The sequence below is a fragment of the Trichoplusia ni genome, chromosome 18, assembly GCF_003590095.1.
Source record: "Trichoplusia ni isolate ovarian cell line Hi5 chromosome 18, tn1, whole genome shotgun sequence".
Classification (NCBI taxonomy): Eukaryota; Metazoa; Arthropoda; class Insecta; order Lepidoptera; family Noctuidae; genus Trichoplusia; species Trichoplusia ni.
In genome coordinates, this window is record NC_039495.1 from 6,032,335 (window position 1) to 6,055,133 (window position 22,799).

General features: G+C 37.7%; 3 protein-coding genes across 3 annotated transcripts; 2 read left to right on the top strand and 1 right to left on the bottom strand.

The window, feature by feature from the left end:
* Window positions 1-397: 397 nt before the first annotated feature.
* LOC113502797 (NADH dehydrogenase [ubiquinone] 1 alpha subcomplex subunit 7-like) lies at window positions 398-1,691 on the top strand. Its single transcript, XM_026884493.1, has 4 exons — window positions 398-537; window positions 615-703; window positions 873-971; window positions 1,463-1,691. The coding sequence occupies exons 1-4, from the start codon at window positions 466-468 to the stop codon at window positions 1,530-1,532; spliced, it is 330 nt and encodes a 109-aa protein (XP_026740294.1). The 5' UTR covers window positions 398-465; the 3' UTR covers window positions 1,533-1,691.
* A 168-nt stretch (window positions 1,692-1,859) lies between these two features.
* Window positions 1,860-18,123, bottom strand: LOC113503139 (bromodomain-containing protein 1). Its single transcript, XM_026884958.1, has 25 exons — window positions 17,430-18,123; window positions 16,165-16,404; window positions 15,709-15,852; window positions 15,319-15,412; window positions 14,994-15,095; window positions 14,517-14,655; window positions 14,013-14,121; window positions 13,659-13,745; window positions 12,809-13,028; window positions 12,340-12,436; window positions 11,920-12,097; window positions 11,327-11,490; window positions 10,119-10,310; window positions 9,969-9,996; window positions 9,679-9,877; window positions 9,416-9,504; window positions 8,736-8,874; window positions 8,203-8,307; window positions 7,507-7,602; window positions 6,913-7,039; window positions 5,632-5,745; window positions 5,062-5,166; window positions 4,641-4,749; window positions 4,103-4,203; window positions 1,860-3,797 (listed from the first exon to the last, which is right to left on the bottom strand). Exons 1-25 carry the CDS (start codon window positions 17,877-17,879, stop codon window positions 3,464-3,466), a joined length of 3,762 nt encoding a protein of 1,253 aa, XP_026740759.1. The 5' UTR covers window positions 17,880-18,123; the 3' UTR covers window positions 1,860-3,463.
* Window positions 18,124-18,241: 118 nt separating this feature from the next.
* LOC113502796 lies at window positions 18,242-22,691 on the top strand. The gene is made up of 3 exons (XM_026884492.1): window positions 18,242-18,676; window positions 19,238-19,459; window positions 20,617-22,691. The coding sequence occupies exons 1-3, from the start codon at window positions 18,396-18,398 to the stop codon at window positions 20,783-20,785; spliced, it is 672 nt and encodes a 223-aa protein (XP_026740293.1). The 5' UTR covers window positions 18,242-18,395; the 3' UTR covers window positions 20,786-22,691.
* The last annotated feature ends 108 nt before the right edge of the window (window positions 22,692-22,799 follow it).

The window sequence follows — 22,799 nt, forward strand, 5'->3', positions numbered from 1 at the left end:
AAATGAATCCAAGCAGTTTTTAGTAAAAGCTACTGGCTAGCTAGGACTATTTGAAATTAGCCTAATTTGTATATACATTGGTTGGGAGTGTGTACACTACTCTGTATAGCCATGTTGTGACGATTACCCTAATAAATTCAACAAAATTATTGCCGGTCGTGCAGAACTCATTTTTACGAATAACTGTGTCTTTTACTTTACTGAATCAATACCTTCAAGTTCGTTTTGGTTGTATAGATTTCCGTAATACTGTAAAATGGACTGCTTAAACAAACCTGTAACAAAACGCTTTAAAATTGAAAATGAGACAAAGCGCAGTAGATTAAAAACGCAAACGCAAAACGCAATCTGATAAAATGTGTCATTCTAGTCTATGTCAAAATCAGATGTTTATTTCTGATCTGTCATCCATAAAGCTGCGCTAAGTTGTAAAAATCTATTTTGCTATATTATAAATCTTCGAAAATGAGTAAGTCCAAAGTTGTTTTGCGCGATATTTCGCCAATAATGCAAAAATTTAGGGATTTCCTTCTTGGGGTGAGTTTAATGTTTTGTTTTGGTCTATTATGTAACGTAAATCCTCTTTTCACGGGATATATTCTTTGGTATTTTAGAGGAAACACACGAACGCACTTCGTTTCGAGCCTCTGATAGCCGACAGGACCCAGCCACCACCAGAGATCCCTGATGGAGTGTCTCACAAGTAAGCAACAAATTCTAACCTATTTTTTGCCCTCTTAACATATTTTCAGTGTCAAATGGGTTCTCCCAGTATATATATCTCACCGTATCAAAATATTTATTAGTTAACGTAAGTTCCGATTCAAAATATACATACCACAATGTCACTATATAACTATAATTTCTTTCAGACATTCTCACAACTATTACTTTACCCGAGACGCTCGTCGTGAAGTAGCGCCGCCCATGGATTTAACTAAGAAGCTTTTGGAGGCCAGCTCTGACAAAGGGTAATGAACATTTCATATAATTACTGAGTTCAATGGAATGAATAGGATAGGCAGAGTAAATAATATGAATATAGATTTTGTAAAGGGATTACGAGCTAGAATCATGTTGCATGTGCTTATTTTTAGCCTTCTTTTAATTTAATAAATAATCTAGGTCAGCAAAGTATATTAGTTTATCCTGAAAAATATTTCAAAACTAAAACCATTTCTCCTGCCCTGCCAGTACCATTTATCATGGTACTAAGGGAAATTTGTTTAGCATCTTACTTACCAAGCCTTTCACATAAAAATTCTACCATACTGTTTATTTTGAAATGCTTTGCGCATAAGCCGTAGTCAGGTTTGTGAAACCTTATTTTCATTGTAGTGGGTTTATTGTTGCTGTTTCTGAGTAGCTAAAAAGCTAGCCTGAAACTATTTAAAAAGATCTGTTTAATTGTCTTAGGATCCGTGTTAATCAACTGCAAATTATATATTTATTTGTTTTTCAGAGGGGAGAAGCAAGCAGCTAATGTAAGACCAACCCCAGGACCTGTGTACCAATGGGACAGCCACTACTGAATAGTACCCTAAAAATGAATTATATCTGCAATACATAATGTATGAAGAATACAATTTTAAGTTAAATAAAAGGATGTAGAGTAAGTGATTACTTGTTTTTCTATGTAGCTAAAAGGTAATTGTTATTTGGTTTTTAATAAAGCATCATTCTAAAGACTAGTATTTTGTATACTATGCAGTTTATTTAGGCTTTGTGACACTCGAAAATAGCCTTTAAAACTATACATATAAAGTTCTTTTGGAACTTCATATAAGGTCCCCTTGTTGCAATTAAATAGGTTACGCTTGTTTGTAGAATTAGGTGAAGGAATAAAGAAAAAAGCAATATAAAATACACATTTTATGTATTTCCTAAAAAAGGCATAAAACAATAACAACTTTAAAATTTTACAATTCTTTGAATATTAGCATTACATGGCCAGACAGATTGTAATATTTTCATGTTATGAACATGCAAAAAAGTAAGATAAAACATTAGGAAACACACTTTTCCATTGATAGAATACACACAAATTACCACTGACACTTATGTAAATACAAGAAACTCTTATATAGCTTAGCAAATTGGGAAAAATCTCAGATAAAAACGACTGCATTTTGGTTTTCACAAGTAACTTATTTTATCACACTGTCATTATGAAGTAAGGTTACAAATTAAGGTTGAGAAGGTAAGGTGTAAATTCACCATTGCCTGTATGTCATATAATGAAATGATCAATCAGAAACACAATTCTTGCAAATTATTTACACAACTATAGTAAGGCCAACAAGACGAGATAAAAAATGTAAACACATTTTCAGGGATTCATAACATTTCTATTTGAATGAAGTATTATAAAGTTCGGATTTTAACAAAAATGAGAGAATGAACTGGTTCACAATATGGACCGTACCACGAAACATAACGACAGCTGTCATCGATCAAATCACGCCATATATGTGCGTACGAGTGATAAGGTCAGGGATAACAATCCCTCGCTATCGCAATGTAACTCAGTAACGGTCCAATTGTTTACGTTTTTTATCTCGTCCTGTTGGCCTTACTAGATATTTTACTGCTCACACCTATCTGAAACTTTCTATTTGATTCTATATCCAATACATACATTTTGATAGTTCCTAAGTGTACATGATTGTTTATTATATGGTAAAAATACTTATACATACACTACCAGATTTAAGAGGGTGGGTAAATGGTATATAATAATATTATAAGTTGACTATTACAACAATTTATAACTATAAGTAGGTATAATCCTGAATTTCATTTAAATACAAGAAATATTAGTTCGCAATGTGTACTTGTGCTTCAGTAACTTACAAAAAACTATTGACAACAAATCTATGCCTTTTTGTTACTTATATAGACACGCTGTCTTGAAACAATTTGGCGCTAGTGTACACTGCAAACTACGAAAACAACTTGTCGATCGATATACATTAGTTATTCAATTGTAGCTTAAATAGGTTACGGAATTACTGAAATTGTGGAGCTATTTAACTATATTATATAAGTAGACAAATAATACATATTATTAATATTGAGAATATTCAACTGGCCTAATATAACAGAGGTGTAATTCGAGTTTTAGTTACAAACTACATTTCCAATTGTCCAATATTCAATTTATTGTGCCAATTACAGTCCTAATTTTATTCAAACACCTCTTTGAGGGTTCGTATACACAATGAATGAGATATACACTCAAATTCTTTCAGTTTTACATAGAACCGTTGATACAAAGTTTATCATCCATGACAGCGAACCATACACTTCACATTATGTATCATACAACAGATTTATAAAAGCAGAAGCTTTAATCACTGGAGTCGCTGGTGTCGTCCGGTGTGCGAATGTTCATCGTGGAGAAAGTGCCGAAATTGAGAGCTCTGTGTCTCGCAGGCCGGCGGGACCTGTACGTGAACCTTTGTCATTTATCCTCTCCATGCACCTGCTTCCGGAACTGCATAGCATCACCGTAAGCCTTCTTAACTGCTTTACGATCTGTCGGCTTTCTTGATTCGATCAATTTCGCTTGATCAACACTCTTGTCAATTCCTAAAGGCTCTAATTTGATAGGTGGAAGCCATTGCCAAGTGCGTTTGACATCGAAGAATAGAACAAGGTATAGAATTGGTTCGTGTGAGTGGTTCTTTTTAAGGTTGAGCACGTCTTGCGGCGGGACTGGGAGCGGCACGCCGTTGTAGATGAAGCCTTTTGGTATTTTTGGGTCGATGATCAGCGCCGGGTACCACGGGTAGCCTCTGTTAATAAAAACCATAGTTAAGACAACATTATTATTATATTAAGTTGGTTGATGAATGCGTGTATTACAGTGGGAAACAACTCTTTTATAGGGAAAGTGTAAAAAAATATATATCAGGTGTTAATCCAATGAGGATGAAACTTGACGAAGACATTGAAGATTCTTGGAGAGTATATGTAATACACGAAGTACGAAGTATACCTTAAGATGTCAAAACGTTTTTTTTAAGAATAGATTAATTACTGAAATAATGACATAAAATGAAATTTATACTACTTTTGTATGTTAGACAACATAACTGACCTGCATTTGGCCCAAACAAGTTGTAACGGTTCTAATTGTAAAGTCGACGCCTGCGCAGACTTGACGGGTGTCTTTGACGAGGAAGATCTGGTCCCGCGACCCTGTATAACGCAAAGTATTTAGTATTATCTAGTGTTTGCAGATTTTAGCTGTTTATAGGATACTGTGTGTTATTCATACTATTTTAATCTAGCGTGCGAAGCATGTCTGAGTGCTTAAAGTTGAGTTTTGTTTATTTATTATATTAGTGCAGAAAGCACTAGTTCTTAACGCAAAGCAATATGGTCTATATTTCATTTACAGTGTTTGGCTATTCAATTCCTATATTATATTGGTGATTATTAAATGATGTAACGGTTTACTCACGCGTTTACTCCCGCCGCGTCAGCTCATGATTAAGGACTCCGGTTGGGTCCGAAACTAGTCGAGCACTCTCGATAAAGTGTGAGTAGACCGACACATCATTTAATAATGAATCCGTGTCACGATAGTTATTTAAAAAATATAATTATTGGTGAGAATTATATGTGTGTAGTACCTTGCTGGGCGTGGCGGGGTCTGCGGCGGGCGGCTTGCGGGCGCGACGACGACGCTGCTCCGCGCCGCTGCCCGACATCGTCGACTCAACTGTGTCGTTGTAGCTCGACCTGTATGACGCAATGAACAAAACATTAAATAACAAATTTTATTAGAAGTTACTTCTAATACTCAGAACTTTGGGCCAGGATGAATCGATTTTGCTTTAAATCTTTTTATTTATAGTTAAATTGGTCCCATAAGACGCCATCAAGTTTGGATCAGTGGTATTAACAAATGGTAAGTGTATGACGAGAGGAGAGAAGAGGACAGAGAATGGTAACTAACATTGTGACAGGAGAATAAACCATTAAAACAGTTTGCTAACGGACTTGAAATACTACTTTTTTGGTAGAGTACAGTATGGCATTGTATTGACTCACCCATCGCTAGAGCTCATAGAACAGGAGTGGTCCGAGACTTCGTCGTCGTCGTAGTGCGTGCACGACGAGCACGACTGCGACCACGCCGAGCTGCTGCTTGAGGACCTGGGGACCAGGAGTATGCGGCTTGTAGTGTAATGAGGGTTATAATACAACTCTCAACTCAAAGAAAAACGGTTGACAAGTAGATAAGAGGATGTCCCCAAATTTATTTGTCACCCAAAAAATGTACGAACGAAGGAACCGTTGCTTAACCTCGATCTACGTAGCATTTGTTGTTATAGTGCCAATAAAATTTTTTTTTTTTTGTAAAACCGCGTATCTATCACGTTTTATGAAATACAGCCTGGTGACGAATTGACAGGCAGTAGTGACTTTAGGCTCGAATCCTAAATCGAATGTACATTGGGTTATTTCATTCGCGTTCCTATGCGGCACGATGGTTTGAGTCAGTAAGGTTCCGGCACACGGGCATACCTCTTCGACTTCCACAAACGGGAGAACATCCATGAGGATTCCTCCAGTTCAAATAAAATTTCATATTCATTTTGGAAATGTCTATTTTCTTACCTTGAGAAGGCCAGGTCGCTATCCGAGCCAACTTCACCTGGGGGCCCGCGGTACTGCAGGAACGAGGCAGGCACGGGCGTCGACACACCTTTACCCTCGCCGCCTTGCGCAGACCTACACATTACAATACATTTCAATCAGGAAAATACATAATCAGTGGTCTTGTTATAATTTATGTGCGTCGTGCAGTTAAGTGAACCTCCACCGTTTTTCTAATTGAAAGGAATAGAACATGTATGATTTTTTAATGTCCGAAACTCAAAGTAATTCCCACCACCAATGGTAAAATTGGTAATTCATAACATAGAAAACTAAGGAAAAATGATTTTATTAATAAATGTCTTCGGTTAAGTCAGGTTAATTCGGATATTGATTAGAACGTTACTATTGTTAGCGTTTTATATTTTGAAAGTTGCTTACAAGACTACAAACTACTTTTATTTCAGTTTTTTAATGCTTTGTAAATTGCTCTATAAATAAAAATCAAATTTATATTTTTTTAAATTAAACAAAAAGCTTTTAATTTTGTCATGTCTGCACACGTGTCACGAGTGTTCGAAAAAAACCCATTTTTTTTACTAGTAACTAATTATTATCTATAATTAATACTAAATTAATACGAAAACTACAAACATTTACTAGTCTACAGATAAAATCCGGCTTCCAGACTCAATCGCCTCCACTTTGCCCAAAATGCCGATATCTAAGTTCAACTAAAGACTATCCTACAAAAACGGAATTAACTTAATATTTAAAAATGATTTGTTAGTAAGCGTAAAAGCTGTTGTTAGTACTAAACCTGTACCTTGAGTTAATCAGGTTAATTAAAAGCTTAACAAAAGTACCGTATGGTAAATAGAGATGCTGGGGGTTAGTAGGCAGAGTTTTTGGATATTTTTGATTTTGCTAACTAGCTGTCGCAGCATACTTGTTATTGCCATGTCTAAGTTTTGTGTGACGTCTCTCTTCCACAAAGGCAGTTGTCCTGCACTAAGAGCTTGTATCAAGAGACCAAAGGGGTCTACAATGACCTACATAGTAGTCTATAGACTATTATAGTAAAAGACTCCTAGATCTAGATACTAATAGACTTGAAGTTGTGAAAGAAAGAACTTGCTGTACGCAATGTAATGCCCCATCTCGCTTCCACAGCACCAATAGCTTTAATAGCTTATAGGCAAAGAGACAAACCGTCTATCTGTTACCAAGTCATTATTGTTATTTTACGTCTATCTCCATTTACCCCGGGCATCTTTATTTACCTCATCTTACGGTAAATACCTAAATAAGTCGGGCGACGACGCGGACTTGTCCTTGTCTTGCTTGCGCGGTCTGCCGCGACCTTTCTTCTTCGGCGAGGTCTCTAAGCTCGAGCGACCCAGACTCGCGGACAACGTCGGCAGTGACGCTGTGGTATAATTGTAGTGATATATATGGTGTATAGAGCGAGACTGTGTCGCGTCTGTGTAGCTAGAAAACTTGTATACAGAAAAGTAACATAACAGTATATTATAATTATAAATAAAACAAGTTTAAATGTATACCCAATGTCAAACCTCTTCGACGCAGCAGTCAAATACTAGATCTCTTTTTTAAATATACACACAAAAATAAAATTTAACTGCTCTCTAAATGTTGAGGTAAATTGAAAAGAGAATAGTTCAAGCTAGTATATAAGTTAAACCAAAATATAATAAGCAAACTAAAAATAAAAACATAAACAGCATATCTTTTTGCACTGTCACTATATTATATATTTCCGGTGCGATCAACGCTCAAACCTTCCCTATACGGCACGAAGTCAGTGTTCAACAGTGGTACAAAATACGCTGTATTATATCATTGCATGAAGTGATAAAAAATAGTAATAATTACCATCAGAGCCGAAACTCTTGGGTGGCGCAGCGATGGTGGACGGAGACACGAGCAGCGTGGGCTTCCTGAGCCCACCCATGAGCCCCAGCCCTGGAACTAGCAATGGAATGTATTACATTGAACTACGTCACGCTAGAAAGTTTATAATGATCATGTTTCATTTGATTGTGGCTAAGAACCATATAAAAACATATTCGTATCTTTTATAAGATTAACCTAGAGCACATTTGTATAACTTTAGAAAATGTATTTAAATGTAACCTGCAAACAGTACTTATCCAGAATAGAATTCGTACTTATTAGATGTACGTTGGTAGGGATCAAAAATCCCTTACATAAATATATATAAAGGTTATATTCCAACGTTTTAATGCCCTTGAACGTCTCTGAATAAAGTAAATTAAAAATACTTATTGGATGTTTACAAAAGCTTTTACTATACATTCATGCTGTATATTATAAAATGAGAATGATTAAAAAAGGAAAGACTATCGATTCTTGCCGAGAAATGAGATATTTCAGCGTTAAGTTACCTATTCCAAGCAAGAAACATGATCATAATTCCACAACACTTTCTAGCGTGACATATTCAATTAAAAAAATAATTTTTTTATATACATTGCACTATTGACAGGTAGTCTGGGCGATGTGGAGTCGATTGAGTAGTTCAGCCTAAGACACAGTCTAACAACTAACCTGGTGTCTCAACCTGTTTGACTGGCGACTTCTCGGGGGTCGCTAGCTTGAGGGTGCGCTCGACTGGCTTCGCGAGAGGAGTCTCCGAGTCCGATGTCGGGGATTCTGTGAACAAAATAATGAAATAAACTTAAAATAAGGAAGATAGGAATTTATGTATTAGTATTTTAATATACAGCATAAATACAATGTTAATAAGAAATGGAGGGAGATGACGGAGATGAATTAAACATTTCGTGACAGCTTTTTTGTGTTCATAAAACAGTGTTTTGCTGATGAAAAATGATAATCTCATTCAGTACTTATATACAGCGTCAACTCTATCTACTCATACTCGTAGCTCAATTAATTAACACTAAACTTAAACATCGTTTGCAGGCGGTGGTCCTGGCGGCTAATAAGGCATATAAGTGAAAGAAGAGATTTTGATTTAGAAAGCGGTACTCCTCCACGTCACGAATCAAAGGAGGTTCCTCTCACTACAGACCTAACTACAGGTACAGATTGAACTAAGGAAGTAATAAAATGAATACCGTTGTCAGTCCGCGCCGCGGCCTGTGCATGTGAAGTGGCAGGAGCGCGTGAGCGTCGTCCGCGGCCGCGCGCGCGCGTGCCTCGTCGTGAGCGACCGCGACCGCGACCGCGCCAGCCGCTAGAGGATGTGCCTTCACGCTGTGGGGAACAATACATGTTAAAACTTTTGAGGTGAACTCTACTACTGGGTTATAATACCATTAGTCTTAGGAAAACTGAGCTCGAGCTGAAAGGAGGTCGTGGCTTAGCTATAACCGCATAAGTGATTCAATCACAGGTTAAGCTATGCTTGACGCGGTTGGTCCGTAGATGGGTGACCATCTTTGTCATAACGAGTCCCTCCGTGTTTTGGAAGGCACGTTAAATTGTGGGTCCCGGCTGTTATTCCTACATCCTTGAAAGTCGTTACAGGTAGTCGGAAGCTTGAAAAGTCTGACAGCCAGTCTAACCAAGGGGTATCGTGTTGCCCAGGTAACTGGGTTGAGGGCTATACTACCAAAGTTAAAGTCAGTTTTACTTGGCTTAAGACTTCAAATTATGGAATACAATACAGAAATTAAAAACTTAAAAAAGAACATTCGACATTTAGAAATTAAAAAAAAACTCGCACATATACTTAAACGAAACCTCATTTTTTGTTAGTTTTGTTACGTAAGTCTAGCCACAATAAATAACTTACCACAATAGCTTCATCGTCGGAGTCTTTTTGAGTGGTGGACTGTCGTCGTTCGCTGCGAGCTACGGACACCGCGCGCTCAACTCGCCTTTCTATAAAAATATTCAGTGTTAAATTGCGAAAGTATGTGAGTGTGTATGCTTGTTACCTCATTACGTACAAAGGGTGGACCGATTTCGATGAAACTTTGCATAAAAGTAGCTGACAGATTGGATTAACACATGGTCTCCAGCATATTGTACAGGAAGTAGTACAGCTATAGTTACCGGGCGTGTGTTCCCTGTCGCTGTCGCTGGAGCTGCGCGAGCGCGCGCGGCTGGCGGCGCGACTGGCGGCGCGGCTCAGGCTGCGGCGCGCGCGCCCGCTAGCCGGACTCGCGCGGGTTGGACTCGACACGCTGAACACGAAAATTAAGTTACAGAAACATGTTTCCAAACACTTGGAAATATTTACATTTACCATTATCTAATTTAGGAACTAAAACAGCATTATTGTCATTAACTACTGTTTAAATTACCTATTTCTGTTACGAGGTGAACTACCGTCAACTGCTCACAGCATTTTTAATAGCAAAAGTGCATAAGCTAAACATTTGGTATATTTTATTCGTAAACACGCTAAGGTGATCATCAGAGCTCTGACGCTACGGAAATAGGATGTTCTTATCTGTATGGTGAGTCACACAACAAATGCTCGTGATCATCACCCAAAAATTTGTCCTGGATGGGACAGGAAGCCACTCCCCCCTGTATGTACGCACCTGTCGGGCGGCGGGCTGCGCGGGCGCGGGCTGCGCGGCGGGCTGGCGGCGGCCAGCGCCTGCAGCCCCGCCTCGCGGACGTCTCGCCGCGCCTGGCGGAAGATCGGCAGGCACTGCTCGCGCATCTTCACCCCCGCCCTGGGAGATACATAAATACAGCATGAACATCATAGCACGCATATGAACTACTTAGAAACACTATGAAAAAATTAAGTTGCTTAAAGTTCAAAAGCGAAGGTCGTATACATATGACGCACTTTTTAGTCTGTGAAAATAGAACATTTATGCAATTATATGTGGTAAAGCACACAACGCGCAAAAAGTCCGGCGCACATAAAATCCGTGTAATTCGGGGTGACCGCACCGCGCCGCGCCACTCCACACAAAAAGTGTGTGAAAAAAAATTAACGTTCGCTTCACCGTGCGCTAAAGCAGACGGCGCACACTTTAGTCGGCAATCTGTCCCTACAGCTCTGCCGACAGAATGATCGAAGATGTGTGTAGTCTGCGCTGCTGCTGCACCTTATTATCAACTAATTTAAAAAAATATATCAACGATAGTGTGCGTTGCGATTGCGGGTATAAGCGACAGGTGACTAGTATCGCGCGCACGCCATGTATTGCATTCGAAACAAATAAGCCTGAATTTGTATTCTGTTTGATATCAAGTTTTTCCGTCAAATGAATTTTGATTAGCCTTATTATATCGCATGAATTCTGGAAAAACTAACCCTGTCTAATGAGAACCCTGTCAGAGAATATTTAGAAAATTATGTTTTTTATAAACATGGTTTTCTTTATAGGTGTTATCTAATATATAAAATTCCCGTGTCACGATGTTAGTTACCGTACTCCTCCGAAACGGCTTAACCGATTCTTATGAAATTTTGTACACATATTGGGTAGGCCTGAGAATAGAACAACATCTATTTTTCATACGCTTAAGTGATAAGGGTTGCTCACACTAAAAAAAATATATTTTATTTTTTGAACGAAATTGTTTGTTTTTATTTTTTTATAATGTGGCATTAAAAGTAGTTTATCGAATATATTTTTTTCTAGTACAACTAGAAAAAAATATATTCGGCAGAACAACGTTTGCTGAGTCAGCTAGTAATTTATAATTTTACAGTAACTAAAAAACAAATCCTTACTTGTAGAACACGGTATCCTTATTGTTGTATGTGAGACAGTTGTCTATCATGAGTTTAAAGTCCGCCTCTACATCGTCTATGGTCTTGTAGGCGCCGCGGTCCAGCTTCTTGCCCATAGTGCTCAGGTCCATCGGGTGCTTCACTATGGTACTGTAATCTGGTACCTGAAAGAATGTATTTATTAGTTAAATTTACAGTATATGAGTGTATAAAGTCAGCGTAAATGTGTTGTCAATTGAGCAATTTGGATTGCACTACATTCAGGCATTTAGACTCGGTTAAAAGTTGTCTCTCATGAGAATTACTTATATTCTTTGAAAGCGATTGCGACTATATAATGAATTGTATCAATCATGACTAAAACAGGGTGGAAATTCACGAGTCAATTCATTTATTTCCAAGATTTATTTGGAAGGAAATGGGTCACTATAGAATAATCTAGAATACGATGACTCGACTCGAGAGTTCGAGACACATTAGTTTACCAACCAACCCACTTCCTGTTCCGGTTGGAACCGTAACAGAACGGTTATAGGACGAACAATTTGATTCTTGACGATCATATTGTTCGCCCTATAGTGTTAGTGTGTTACCTCCTGCAGGTCGACGGGCTCGGTGAAGATGTCGCTGGCGTCCCTCTGGCGCAGCAGCCGCAGCAGCTTGTGCAGCGCGGCGCGCTCGGGCCGCAGCGAGTGCAGCACGCAGCGCTCCCACACGCGCGTGTACTCCGCCTTCAGGCGCTCGCGCTTGCGGACCAGCTCACACAACAGCCTGTATGAAGTAAACCGTACAATTTATATATTTGTTCGGGTAAAGTGAATTTAATTCCCGATTGAATAATTACACGCAGAAATTTCGTCGTTAATGAATGTTGCGTAGTTAAAAATCGATTTTATTATGAACATACAGAAAATGATTAACTGCCAACTGTCTTTAGCCTTTATCTCCAAACATTTAATTTGATTTAATATTTGATAAGTTATGTGAGGTAAGTCCCTGTAAAATTTAGTTACCTAGCTCGTTCCAAGTCCTGTCGAATCCTCTGCCAGTACTTCAACTGATTGCAAAGCTCTCTCACATTGACTGTGCCGTCTTGTATGCCTCTTGTGCCTAGTACCAAAATAAATAACATTCAGTACAGTTAACCATACAGCATATAATGTGCTCCTCATAATGTGCTAGATCGGATATTAAAACATATCAAGATTAAGTTTCATTTTCCAAAAATATTAGATACGTATTTTTGCTTTAAACATGGCTCAGATAAAATAAGTTCAGATTCAGTGTGCTGTCACTTATCCGTACATTTTTTACTGACAAATGACGTAATAACATTTATGTTATATAAGTTTCACTATCTTTTGTGATTTATTTTAATTTCGTATTTTGTTATGAAAATAAGTAGGTACGCTATAGGATTCTACTTGATGGTCCGAAAAGATTTTCTAAGTGAAACAAAATGTAAGTAAGGCCATGACTGACCATGATGGCTGGTGAGGCTCTGCAGCCTCCTGAGCAGCGGCACCCCGTTCCTGCTGTGCCGCTTGAGCGTCCAGTAGGCGAGCAGCTTCTTCATGAGCTGCGCGCGGGCCGCCAGCGCGCCCGGCGCCAGCGCCGCCACCTCGGCCACGCGCGCCGCGGGCAGCGTGGGCACCAGCACCACAGGCGCCCACGTGCGCTTCAGGGCTAGCACACGACGTGCCTGAGAATATACCACCGAGGTAAATACACGTGTTACTCCTCCTTGTTACTATTTCTGATTAATTTCGTTGCGCGTTCCAAGGGAGTTGATTGTTTCCCTTAAGTGTTTCGGTGGTTTTCATTGTAGATACTGGCTTACAGGAGATGCAATGACGGGCATGTGAGGCGGGCTAGTCCCATAACAAAAATATGTACGCAAAACTGAGCGCGACTTCACACTCGACACTAACTCTACGGTTGCTTGAGTCTCTTGGGAGCCACGTGTGTCTGACTTGGGAGCGGACGCAAATCATTAGCTGGCGGCTAATGATTTGCTTCCTTGCGCTTGGCATTTATTATATCAAAATGTTGAAAAAGCATTTAAATATCTATCGATTTTTTTTATCTCTGAATTTCTATTAATTTCACAGTTTTCTGATAAAACAAACAAAAAAAGTCCGGATTTTAGTAAACTATAATAAGATTAAGAGCTTTAACTAATTTATCGAAATAGATGAAATCCCTAAAAATGCAGATTCTAAATGTTTAAGAAGTAACCTAAAAGTTTCTATAAACATTACGTAACTGGAGATTCACGGGGAACATCGAGAGGAGTGAATCTTATAACTAGCCAAATAAAAATGTAACTTACCTGTTTAATCTTCTCTCTGCCCTTTTGCCTGATGGCTGTGAGATCATTCGACTTTGATTCGCCTTCCGACTCTTGCGCGCGTCTTTCCTATTGAAATAAAATAATGATGAAAATCACAATTTCAATGCCAATTGCAGACCAAGAACGAAGCTAATTTTATTAATGTAGCACATAGTTGACACAGTTTTTCAAATTCCTCACAAGTTTGTAAATGAAAGTGCGGAAAAACTGCATTACCTTAACTAAGTAAGCTTCGCTTTTGGTTTGCTACCAGTTATATTTTAATTTTTTTAGTGTACATAGCTTCATACAGCCGGCATCAAAAGCTAGTTGTATATAATAATGTATGTATACCTGTAGTATATGTGCCGGCGTGTGCGCATCGCAGTACGCCATCTTGGCGACCTGCACAGGCTGGCTGGGGTCCCTGCCCGCGCCGGCTGCTTCCATCTTCATGTACAAACTGATAAACAAATGTATTTGTTATGCATAATATTTTTTTTTATGATCTAGGATTTCCCTAAGCTAAAAAAGGTTGAGTCAAAGAAACAAACAAAAAAGGCTTTATCTCTTTTTGGTTTAGTCGAAGACGAGATTTTTAATTGCATATTTATATTATTATAATAGCCTTAGCGCTGTTAACTTCGCGTGAGTAAACCATATTCAAATAAATAATTATAAAATATTTATAATAAGACATTTTCACAACAATACTGCTTTGAAAAACTTTCTCCCATCAGTAACAAAAAAGCGACCTATTGATACTCCAACCCACTCTTTAGTCTCCAGAAAAGTTTCACCTACTTATGAGACCTGAAGGTATTAACATAACACACAAGAGTTCTAACTATAACTTACCCAGCTTGCTGAGCACATGTGACATGAAACGCGGAGTAACAGTTGCTCTTGTGGCACTGTATACACGCCCCCACACTCCGCTGTTTGCACACCATGCACTGCAGCTTCCAGCGAGCCGCTGGGATCATCTCAATTGAGTCTGTGAATAAGATGTATGTTAAGTTTTAGTTATTGTTAAAGTGGTTTGATAATAAATGAAAAAGCTAAGTGAAAAGAGGGAATGGAAGGTTTGTGAGTTATGCGCGACGTATCGCAGGTTCGATCCCCGCGATGAACGAGCGTTTGTGGGATATGCGAATGCTTGTCCTGAGTCTGGGTATCTGTGCATGTGATTTCAATGTTTGTGAAATATTCCTTAGCACGGGAGTCGATTTTAATTTTTGAAATATCATAATAATAAGCGGTTCTTAAAATTGCTGAATTACAAACGATTATTCCAACAACTGAATACACGTTTATTCAACTTTAAAGTCTTACCAATGGGCTCCAAAAACACGGTGTTAGCGAATCTCACTTCAGGTATCCAGAGGGCGCACACCACGTGAGCCCAGGTGCCTTGGTCTGTCTGCTTAAATGCACCTGGATATACAAATTAAGGTTGAGATAAATATAAAGTGGGGCAAGTAAAAGAAACTTGGACTCGGGAGTAATAACCCCTAATAATAAAGCAAATAGGGTGATATTAAAATCACGTAGCACCAATGTCGTCATTTTTCATATACAATTGCGTAGGTCTTGGAGGTCTTTTTACACTGGTCGATGTTAAAGATTGATACTTATTGGTGAAACAATGTGAGCTTACCGCCAGTATTCGGACATAGAACACAGTTCACTAGACGAGATGGCGATTGAAGACATCGTCTGCACAGCCACTGCCCTTCAGGTATGTATGGAACCTAAAGAAGAAATAAAAATAAATTAATAAGATTTCTATTGGTGTGCAGCCCACTTGAAATAATTTTCTCCTAGTGAAAACTGGGAGAAAAGCAGCAGAAAAGTAGAGGGCTCGTTTCAACTTCGGCGAACACCTACATGTTGAGATTTTATACAGGCTATACGGCTAGTAGTGAAAAGGTAGCGTCCATAACCTTTAAACAGATACCTTTTTAGAAATCTAGGCGCTATCTTAATAAATATAATCTTTTCGGTGTGTGTTCGTGTTAATAGACATGATAGGTTATGTGTAACTTACCCCATAGCAGTCCTGATGCACAGCCAGGTTGCACATATCACAGAACAGAATGACGTTGGTGTTCTGACACTCGCCGTCCATACAAATGCAGCATACAGCATCCTCGTCTACAGTAGCTGCTGTTTGTTGTCCGTTTTGTGTTGCCTAGAGAAATAAATACTTTACTTAATATAGTATTACAAACCTGAATTTCATGAATTAACACGACATCATATCATGGATTAACAGTAAGGTGTGTTTGTTCATGTTATAAAAGTTTACGTGTCTGCTCCAGAGAGGGTGAATCTTATGTTTACGAAAATAGTTATGTCGAACTTTTGGTGCTAAACCAGAGCTATGTTCTCGCGTGGAATCTTACACAGGAAAAATCTCACGTTTCGTATGTCCTGGCACACACCGTCTATCATCGCCTCACGTCACACATTCATATGAAAAGAAAAATCAAGTTTAAATTACTTGAAAATAAGATTCCTTCTCCAGTCTATCCATAAGCAGTTCCAATGTGTCCACAGTCACTGGCGGCAGGTTCTGCTTAGCTCTCGTCTTGTTGACAAGTGCCAGCCACGCGGTGTCCTCTTCATCCACATCATACTCCACTTCTCCGTCCAACTCCTCAGCTGATTTCTCTATGAAACGTATGTAGGCGTTAGGGCGCGGCGGTGCGTCGCACACGCGTTCGTTGTAGTCTTCAATGAGCTGTAATAGGGAAAATGATTTTGTTTTTAATTTGGTAGTTTCAGGTGTGCTAGACGCAGGGAAATGTTTGGTAGCAGAGAATTACATTTAGTATTGTAAAAAAATAACTCTCTCAATCATAAGTACCTACAAAACTAAGCTTTACAGTTTAAGCAAAACTTTTAACAAATCTTTTAACTGCAGTCAATTTTGGTTATTTTACTATAAGTTAAGTTACTTGTAAGCAGTTTACAAGTAATAAATTGCTGCTTCATTGCATTATCCAAATGAAGAAATACTAAAACCTTAAATACTATTACTAGTTTTTGCAATGAGGTATCAATTCAATTCAGTAGTTACTACAGTTTATATTTACACAACTGTAAGGGATCTATTTTTTATACAGTAGATTTTTTTTCACCATCGTAAGAACTAAGCATACTGTAATATTAAACAAATACTTTTTATTTCTAAATATTGTGCCTGGTTAATTTTACAACTTACTCTCTTTAAAATATGTTTATTTGTATTTTAATTATTTATATGTACTAGGTTTATATTCATAATTTCTTATTAAACAGAGACTATGTACAATTTAAAATTGATCAATTAGTCAGGGTTGGACGAAAATATAACATATGAAACTATATTTTACCCTAGTGTCATGTCTGTTAATAAATAAAGCATGTTTTTATCAATTCTTCTTAACTAAGAGTGTAAGTTAACTGGTAACCGACGGACAGAAAGTAATGTTTTACAATGATCATTGGCCACATTAATCAATGGGTTTCAATTGGTGAAAGTAACTTACTTGAAAACTTGAACTTTATTTCATGAAAATATATGCTCAATCTTATAATTGTAAATAATTAAAGATTCTTCAATTTTTATGATATTTATTACATAAATAAATTTCCCATAAGCACACAAATACTATTATTGAAAATAGTGTAGTTTCTCTAGCTCGCTCACTATGGTTTCAACGAGGCACAGGATTTAAAAAAAGCACAGAGTAACCAACAGCAGCACAGTTTATTGCACATTACCTTGAAACTAGCTTCTGGTAACTCCACATGAGGGTCAGCTGGAGGCTCCACGATAGGCAAAGGCTTCTCCAGTTCAGCATTCTTCTTTTCCCATTCATCAAGAGACATCATAGGCAGTGGTTGGTCAATTGGTATTCTACTGATTTTGCCATCGATTTCAAACTGCACAACTTTCTGAGCTTCAGCAAATGTTAGGGCTTCTTTAGGCGGACTCTGGAGTGCGATATCTCCGGTTGGCACCGCGGCACGACCTCTTCCCTTCTTGCGGTTACTCGCGACCGCAGGTGTAGCCGGCGTCGGATTATCGTGATCATAGTGAACTAGGTGATACTGGAGCCCACATAAACTCTTATACACCTTATCACATTTTTCCAACGGACATTGATACGGAGGAGGCCGGTTTTGTCGTAGTTTTTTGCAGAATTCGAACACATCAAAGTCCAAGCCCATTTTGCGAGATTGCACTTCACTGGTTTACTTGGTTTTATAAACGTACGATCATTATAAAAAGTTACTCAGTCCATTTTCACAAAACACCGTTAGCATATTCTGAGAACTCGAAAGTAGCAATTTTATGTGTTTTTTTAAATAAATGAAAGTGAAAGGCGCAAAAATATATTTGGTAATTTTTGTTTGAGTTCGTAGTTTACTTCGTCAAATCTATTTACCATTTCTAAGCAAAGGCATACATTATAGAGCCCAAAAAATCGATACTGTATTAGTCGACTAAAGTGTAAAGTTGCTAGAGGAAAAAAAAATCACCCATAGAACAAAGAAATTTCAAGAACATTCTACATTCTGGTTTATGAATTAAAAAGTCAGCTGTCAATTGTATTGCAATTTGCTCGAATGTCTGATTGTATCAATACTTTGTTTGTGTGAAATACAAAAGCGTAAAAACTGTTCCTGGAAGTGTAATCGAAGATCTTATTTCGGAGAGTGCTGATTTTTTTGTTTGTTTTGAATATGGATATATACGGGTACCCTGGTTATCCGTATAACCAGTCTGATGAACTAGCAAAACAAATGTTCGCCCAGCAAGCATTGGCTGTGCCTTTTAACCGAGGTATACAAGAGCCGCACGTAATGCCTGCACCCTCTGGAGCGCCGTGGAACGCGCAGGGAGTGACATGGGGACTGGCGGCGCCGCCCCACCTGGTGCACTTTACTGCCTTGCATCCAGAAGTGGAACAGAAATTTCCGCAGCTCCATTGTAAAAGAAAGAGTCTGGATGTAGAACCGGTGATGTAAGTACACTACAAGCGGTGTCCGTATACTTCAAAGTATCAACATAAACAATTGCTGAAAACATGTCATTGACTAAAGTCAATACATCCTCAGAAAGTTTTTCTAAAAATAACAGCAACTAAAAACGAAATGTAATTCCTCTGGAAATAAGTAAACTGGTAGTTCCCAGTAACTGCTCTATACTTATGTTATTTTTGCAATGGATTACGTTACAAGTAATTAGAGATGTTGTGACAGTGTCCAATTTACAGAATATTGTCAATTGGCACAATGAAACTTGAATGTTTGCTATGTGAGAAGGACCTTTTTACTCTTTCTGATAAATTTGTAGCCAGTTTGAAGGCAGTTAATTGTTTTCACTGGGACGTACCACCCTTAAGTGTCTCAGTGGTTTCATTGTAGATCCTGGCAGCATCCAACAACAACTTTGTACCCTTATTGACATCAATTTTAGCTTTAAAGCATAGTCGATTTATGTTTATTCATCAAATTTTGTTTCCAATTAAATTTACGAGTTTTCAACCCATCCCAGTTTTCACAAATAATAATTAATATTCCAGACCAGCAAAGCAGCTTATCACAGAAGAGAAAATGGCCGCGCACCTGAACAGTCTCCACATATCATCGGAATACACACCGCACGCACTAGCAACAGTCAATGAAGGCATGGATGTTGGCATGGAACCAGTTTCCGAGAAGCTGAAGGGTCACACAATAGTACTGTCCGAGGAGTTAAAAAAGTTACAGGAGGAACCCTTGCTACCTGCAGCCCTAATAGATAGGTATGTACCTGTTATGGTCTGTTTTGTCTAGCTTTTGGTTGAGTTGTGAATTTGCTGAGATGAGAAAGGTTAATTGACTCAATATAAATGTCAGTTTTTTTGTATTGAGTAGATGACGTAATTGTAGTTAATTCTGATAAAAATATGTAAAAGTATTTAAAGGAGTTTTTTTACTGCTAATTTGATAGCAAGCTAGTTGATGAACTTCATAACTTTAAGCAAAGATATTTAAATAAGAAAATAATTGTAACGAAAACTATAATGAATAAAAATGTTTCAACTATTGCTGATAGAGATGAGAATAATGAAAACAAGATATAACTCATTCTTTTTTCTGCAAGGCATCTATGTCTTCAGTACTTTACTTTCCATCTTCAATTCCACGTTGCAGTCTTACTACCAATCCATCTGTTATTAATCCCTATTTATCAGCACCTTACATAATAGAGGCTTGACTTTACTGACATAATCACCTTGACATAAAACCTTACACATTGAGTAATCACCATTGTCTTTTTAAAACTCAGGGCTATTCAATCATATTCCTTTGTCGTAAATATTTACACAAAAACAACTACTAGTCTTTATCTGTGTATCTACATTTATGAAATGTAAAGAATTCGTCTGCACTGATGTCGAAGTTGTTTTGGTCACAACACCAATGACCATTGTATTCGACGTGACGCCTGGTTCAATCCCCGCTATCATTTGTGAGGTTCACACATGCTTGATCTGAGCCTGGATAATTGTGATTTAAAAAGTCTATTAAACTACCCTCGATAAAAATGTTTATTACAAATAATCTTTGCGTCGCGCGTGTGCGAACGTAGTTTCTTGCAAGCCCTCACAAAATTGCAAACAATTACCCGCAATAAATGAAATAAAAACAAAGACAAGTGAAATCTATTAGATAGCTTGTGGTCTCCCTTTACCGCATTTAAAAGAGAGACAGTAAAGCTTAGTAACATAATTATCGGCCCAGCCTTTGCTTCTTCCGGTCTAACTGGATTCAGCTAAGTGCCAGTGTTTTACAAGAAGCGACTGCCTATCTGACCTCCTCAACCCAGTAACCTGGACAACACGATACCCCTTAGACTGGTTGTCAAAATTTCTTCACACCACAGAAAAACTTACTAACAGTCACTTTTATTTAACAGATTCGAGAAACCTCGAATGTCCCTAGTGGTATGGAAACCACGAGAAAACATCCTAGAGAAATTAAAAGAAGATGACAAAGAATTAGAAAAGGATGAGCCACAGAAAAGGAATGGTGTCCTAGCAACCAGCCATCCATCTTCATCAACACCGGAGGATATTGACATGTAAAACCTGTATATGTAAGAACAGAGGCCAGGCAAACCATTACCTGCATTTTTCCCCAAGTAAATATTAAAACTTGATCATATAAATGTATTTGAAAGGAAATGCAGGATATGTGTGCGATGGCACTTCTATGAGACTTTGACACTGTGTACCTATTTGATTGTTTGTAAGTCTATCGAGATATTATTAAGTATCTTGTTTCGCGTTTAGCCATAAATTTGGTGCGGTGTTTTTACTGAATTGATTTTGATTCGAAATTGTTATACATTATTAATGTTAGTTTAGGTACTGCTTGCAATAATGTTGCATGACTGTTTTATTGTAGAAAATCTCTTATAGAGGAACCATTTGTAATTCTCATCTGGAATATTCGTATGCGTAGATCATAATCTAACGCCGAATGTAAATAACAAGGAAATACAGACCCTGCTTTGGATTAAGATTATAAATACATAACCATCAAAGGTTTTGCCATTTCGTTTGTTGGGACGATTCCTTAAATTAGCTCTTATGCAGTAACCAAAATTTGTCGACATTTGAAAAATAAACCATTGAGACTAACATCGATGTAAATTATAAAAATTGTTCTACTATACTTGTATTGGGCAACTCATGTTTTTTAGTTGTAGTATGTGCACAAATATCGTACTCCCATTTGACAACCTTAAAAGATTTTGTTTTTTTTTTATTGAATATATATATATATAGTGTAACCTACCTAGTGTATCAAAATTTTAACAGTGTACTAATAATTTTACTGTAAAATATTATAGTTATTAACTATTAAGACTGTAGGAATAATTGAAGAAAGTTAAAAAAAAAATTACACATTTTTTGAGATTATCCACTCTTAAATCAAGTTGTAATAGTATTCAAGTCTAAAATATTGATACCAGTCTACTGTTTTTTTGTTTATGAATAAGATCTAAATGTTATTTGATGTTGCTATAAACGTTTTACACTGTAATTTCAATCGCACATTATAATAAAGATATTGAAGCGCTGCCATATGTTGCAAGGGGACAGAGATACATGAAAAAAGGAAAATATTAAGGTAATTGCATCTCTTTATTGTTATACGTAACTATATTATATAAGGAAAAATTAAACAAGTAAAAATAATAAGATTCATCATCATCATCATCATCTCAGCCTATCGCCGTCCACTGCTGAACGTAGGCCTCTCCCAAAGAGCGCCAAAAATAAGATTATCAAGTGGCAATTATCTTTAAGACAAATCTAAATTTCTTAGCGTAAAAATACTATGAAAATACATGGTGACAGTAGATTTGTGCGCCCAGCCAGAGTAGCGCTGAGGCGTTTGGTGACGATTATTATTGATATTTCTCTTTGAAGGGTAGGTCTTCGCTTAGCAATGGAACGTCTACAGGCGGGTATTTTTTTAAGGCCCCGGGGTTTTTACAGTCGGCGAACGTCCGATATACTCCCTTATCAGCTATCATGAACTTATCACTCAGAAAAAAAGATTGCGCTCCAATAATATTGTTGCCATTGTAAATAAAAACAGCCAATCTTTCAACACCGGCAGTCCGTCTTTTAAATACCAACCGTTGGTTGTGCAGCTGTTTCAAGCGTTACCTGTACCCCTTGCAATATATATCAGTGCCATAGTTTATAACATTTGTATACATAAATTTACTCTTATGGTTAAGTTTCGCGAGGTGTGTGCTAGACGTGTGTGAGGATGAAGATTTTGTACCGTTTATCTTTAGAAATAAATTAAGTAACCACGTTAATATTTGTGTTTTGACTCTGTATGTAGATGACGATGTAATATGGTGTTTCTCCTCGAATGTTCTTGTCATTTTGATGTTATAATACGTAGTGAAATAATAACAGGATTGCAGTATTGAGTTACACATAAAGAAATAAAGCAGTATGAAAATGGGTTGCTGTTTCGAAATTTTATATCCTATTTTGTTTGAAAGTTAGCTGTGGGAGTAAAAAAAAATCCTTTCGGATTTTTTTAGTGGTCCGTACGCAAAGAATACCACCG

What these genes read in the sequence shown, in the direction of transcription:
- LOC113502797 (XM_026884493.1), top strand. Translation starts at nt 466, where the DNA reads ATGAGTAAGTCCAAAGTTGTTTTGCGCGATATTTCGCCAATAATGCAA. An exon ending in TTAGGGATTTCCTTCTTGGG is followed by an intron (nt 538 to 614) that starts GTGAGTTTAATG and finishes TTGGTATTTTAG; the next exon opens with AGGAAACACACGAACGCACT. An exon ending in GAGGCCAGCTCTGACAAAGG is followed by an intron (nt 972 to 1,462) that starts GTAATGAACATT and finishes TTTGTTTTTCAG; the next exon opens with AGGGGAGAAGCAAGCAGCTA.
- LOC113502796 (XM_026884492.1), top strand. Translation starts at nt 18,396, where the DNA reads ATGGATATATACGGGTACCCTGGTTATCCGTATAACCAGTCTGATGAA. An exon ending in CTGGATGTAGAACCGGTGAT is followed by an intron (nt 18,677 to 19,237) that starts GTAAGTACACTA and finishes TTAATATTCCAG; the next exon opens with ACCAGCAAAGCAGCTTATCA. An exon ending in CCTGCAGCCCTAATAGATAG is followed by an intron (nt 19,460 to 20,616) that starts GTATGTACCTGT and finishes TTTATTTAACAG; the next exon opens with ATTCGAGAAACCTCGAATGT.
- LOC113503139 (XM_026884958.1), bottom strand. Translation starts at nt 17,879, where the DNA reads ATGGGCTTGGACTTTGATGTGTTCGAATTCTGCAAAAAACTACGACAA. An exon ending in CTTTTGCTATTAAAAATGCT is followed by an intron (nt 9,878 to 9,968) that starts GTGAGCAGTTGA and finishes TTCCTAAATTAG; the next exon opens with ATAATGGTAAATGTAAATAT. An exon ending in CCGACGATGAAGCTATTGTG is followed by an intron (nt 8,875 to 9,415) that starts GTAAGTTATTTA and finishes TGTTCCCCACAG; the next exon opens with CGTGAAGGCACATCCTCTAG.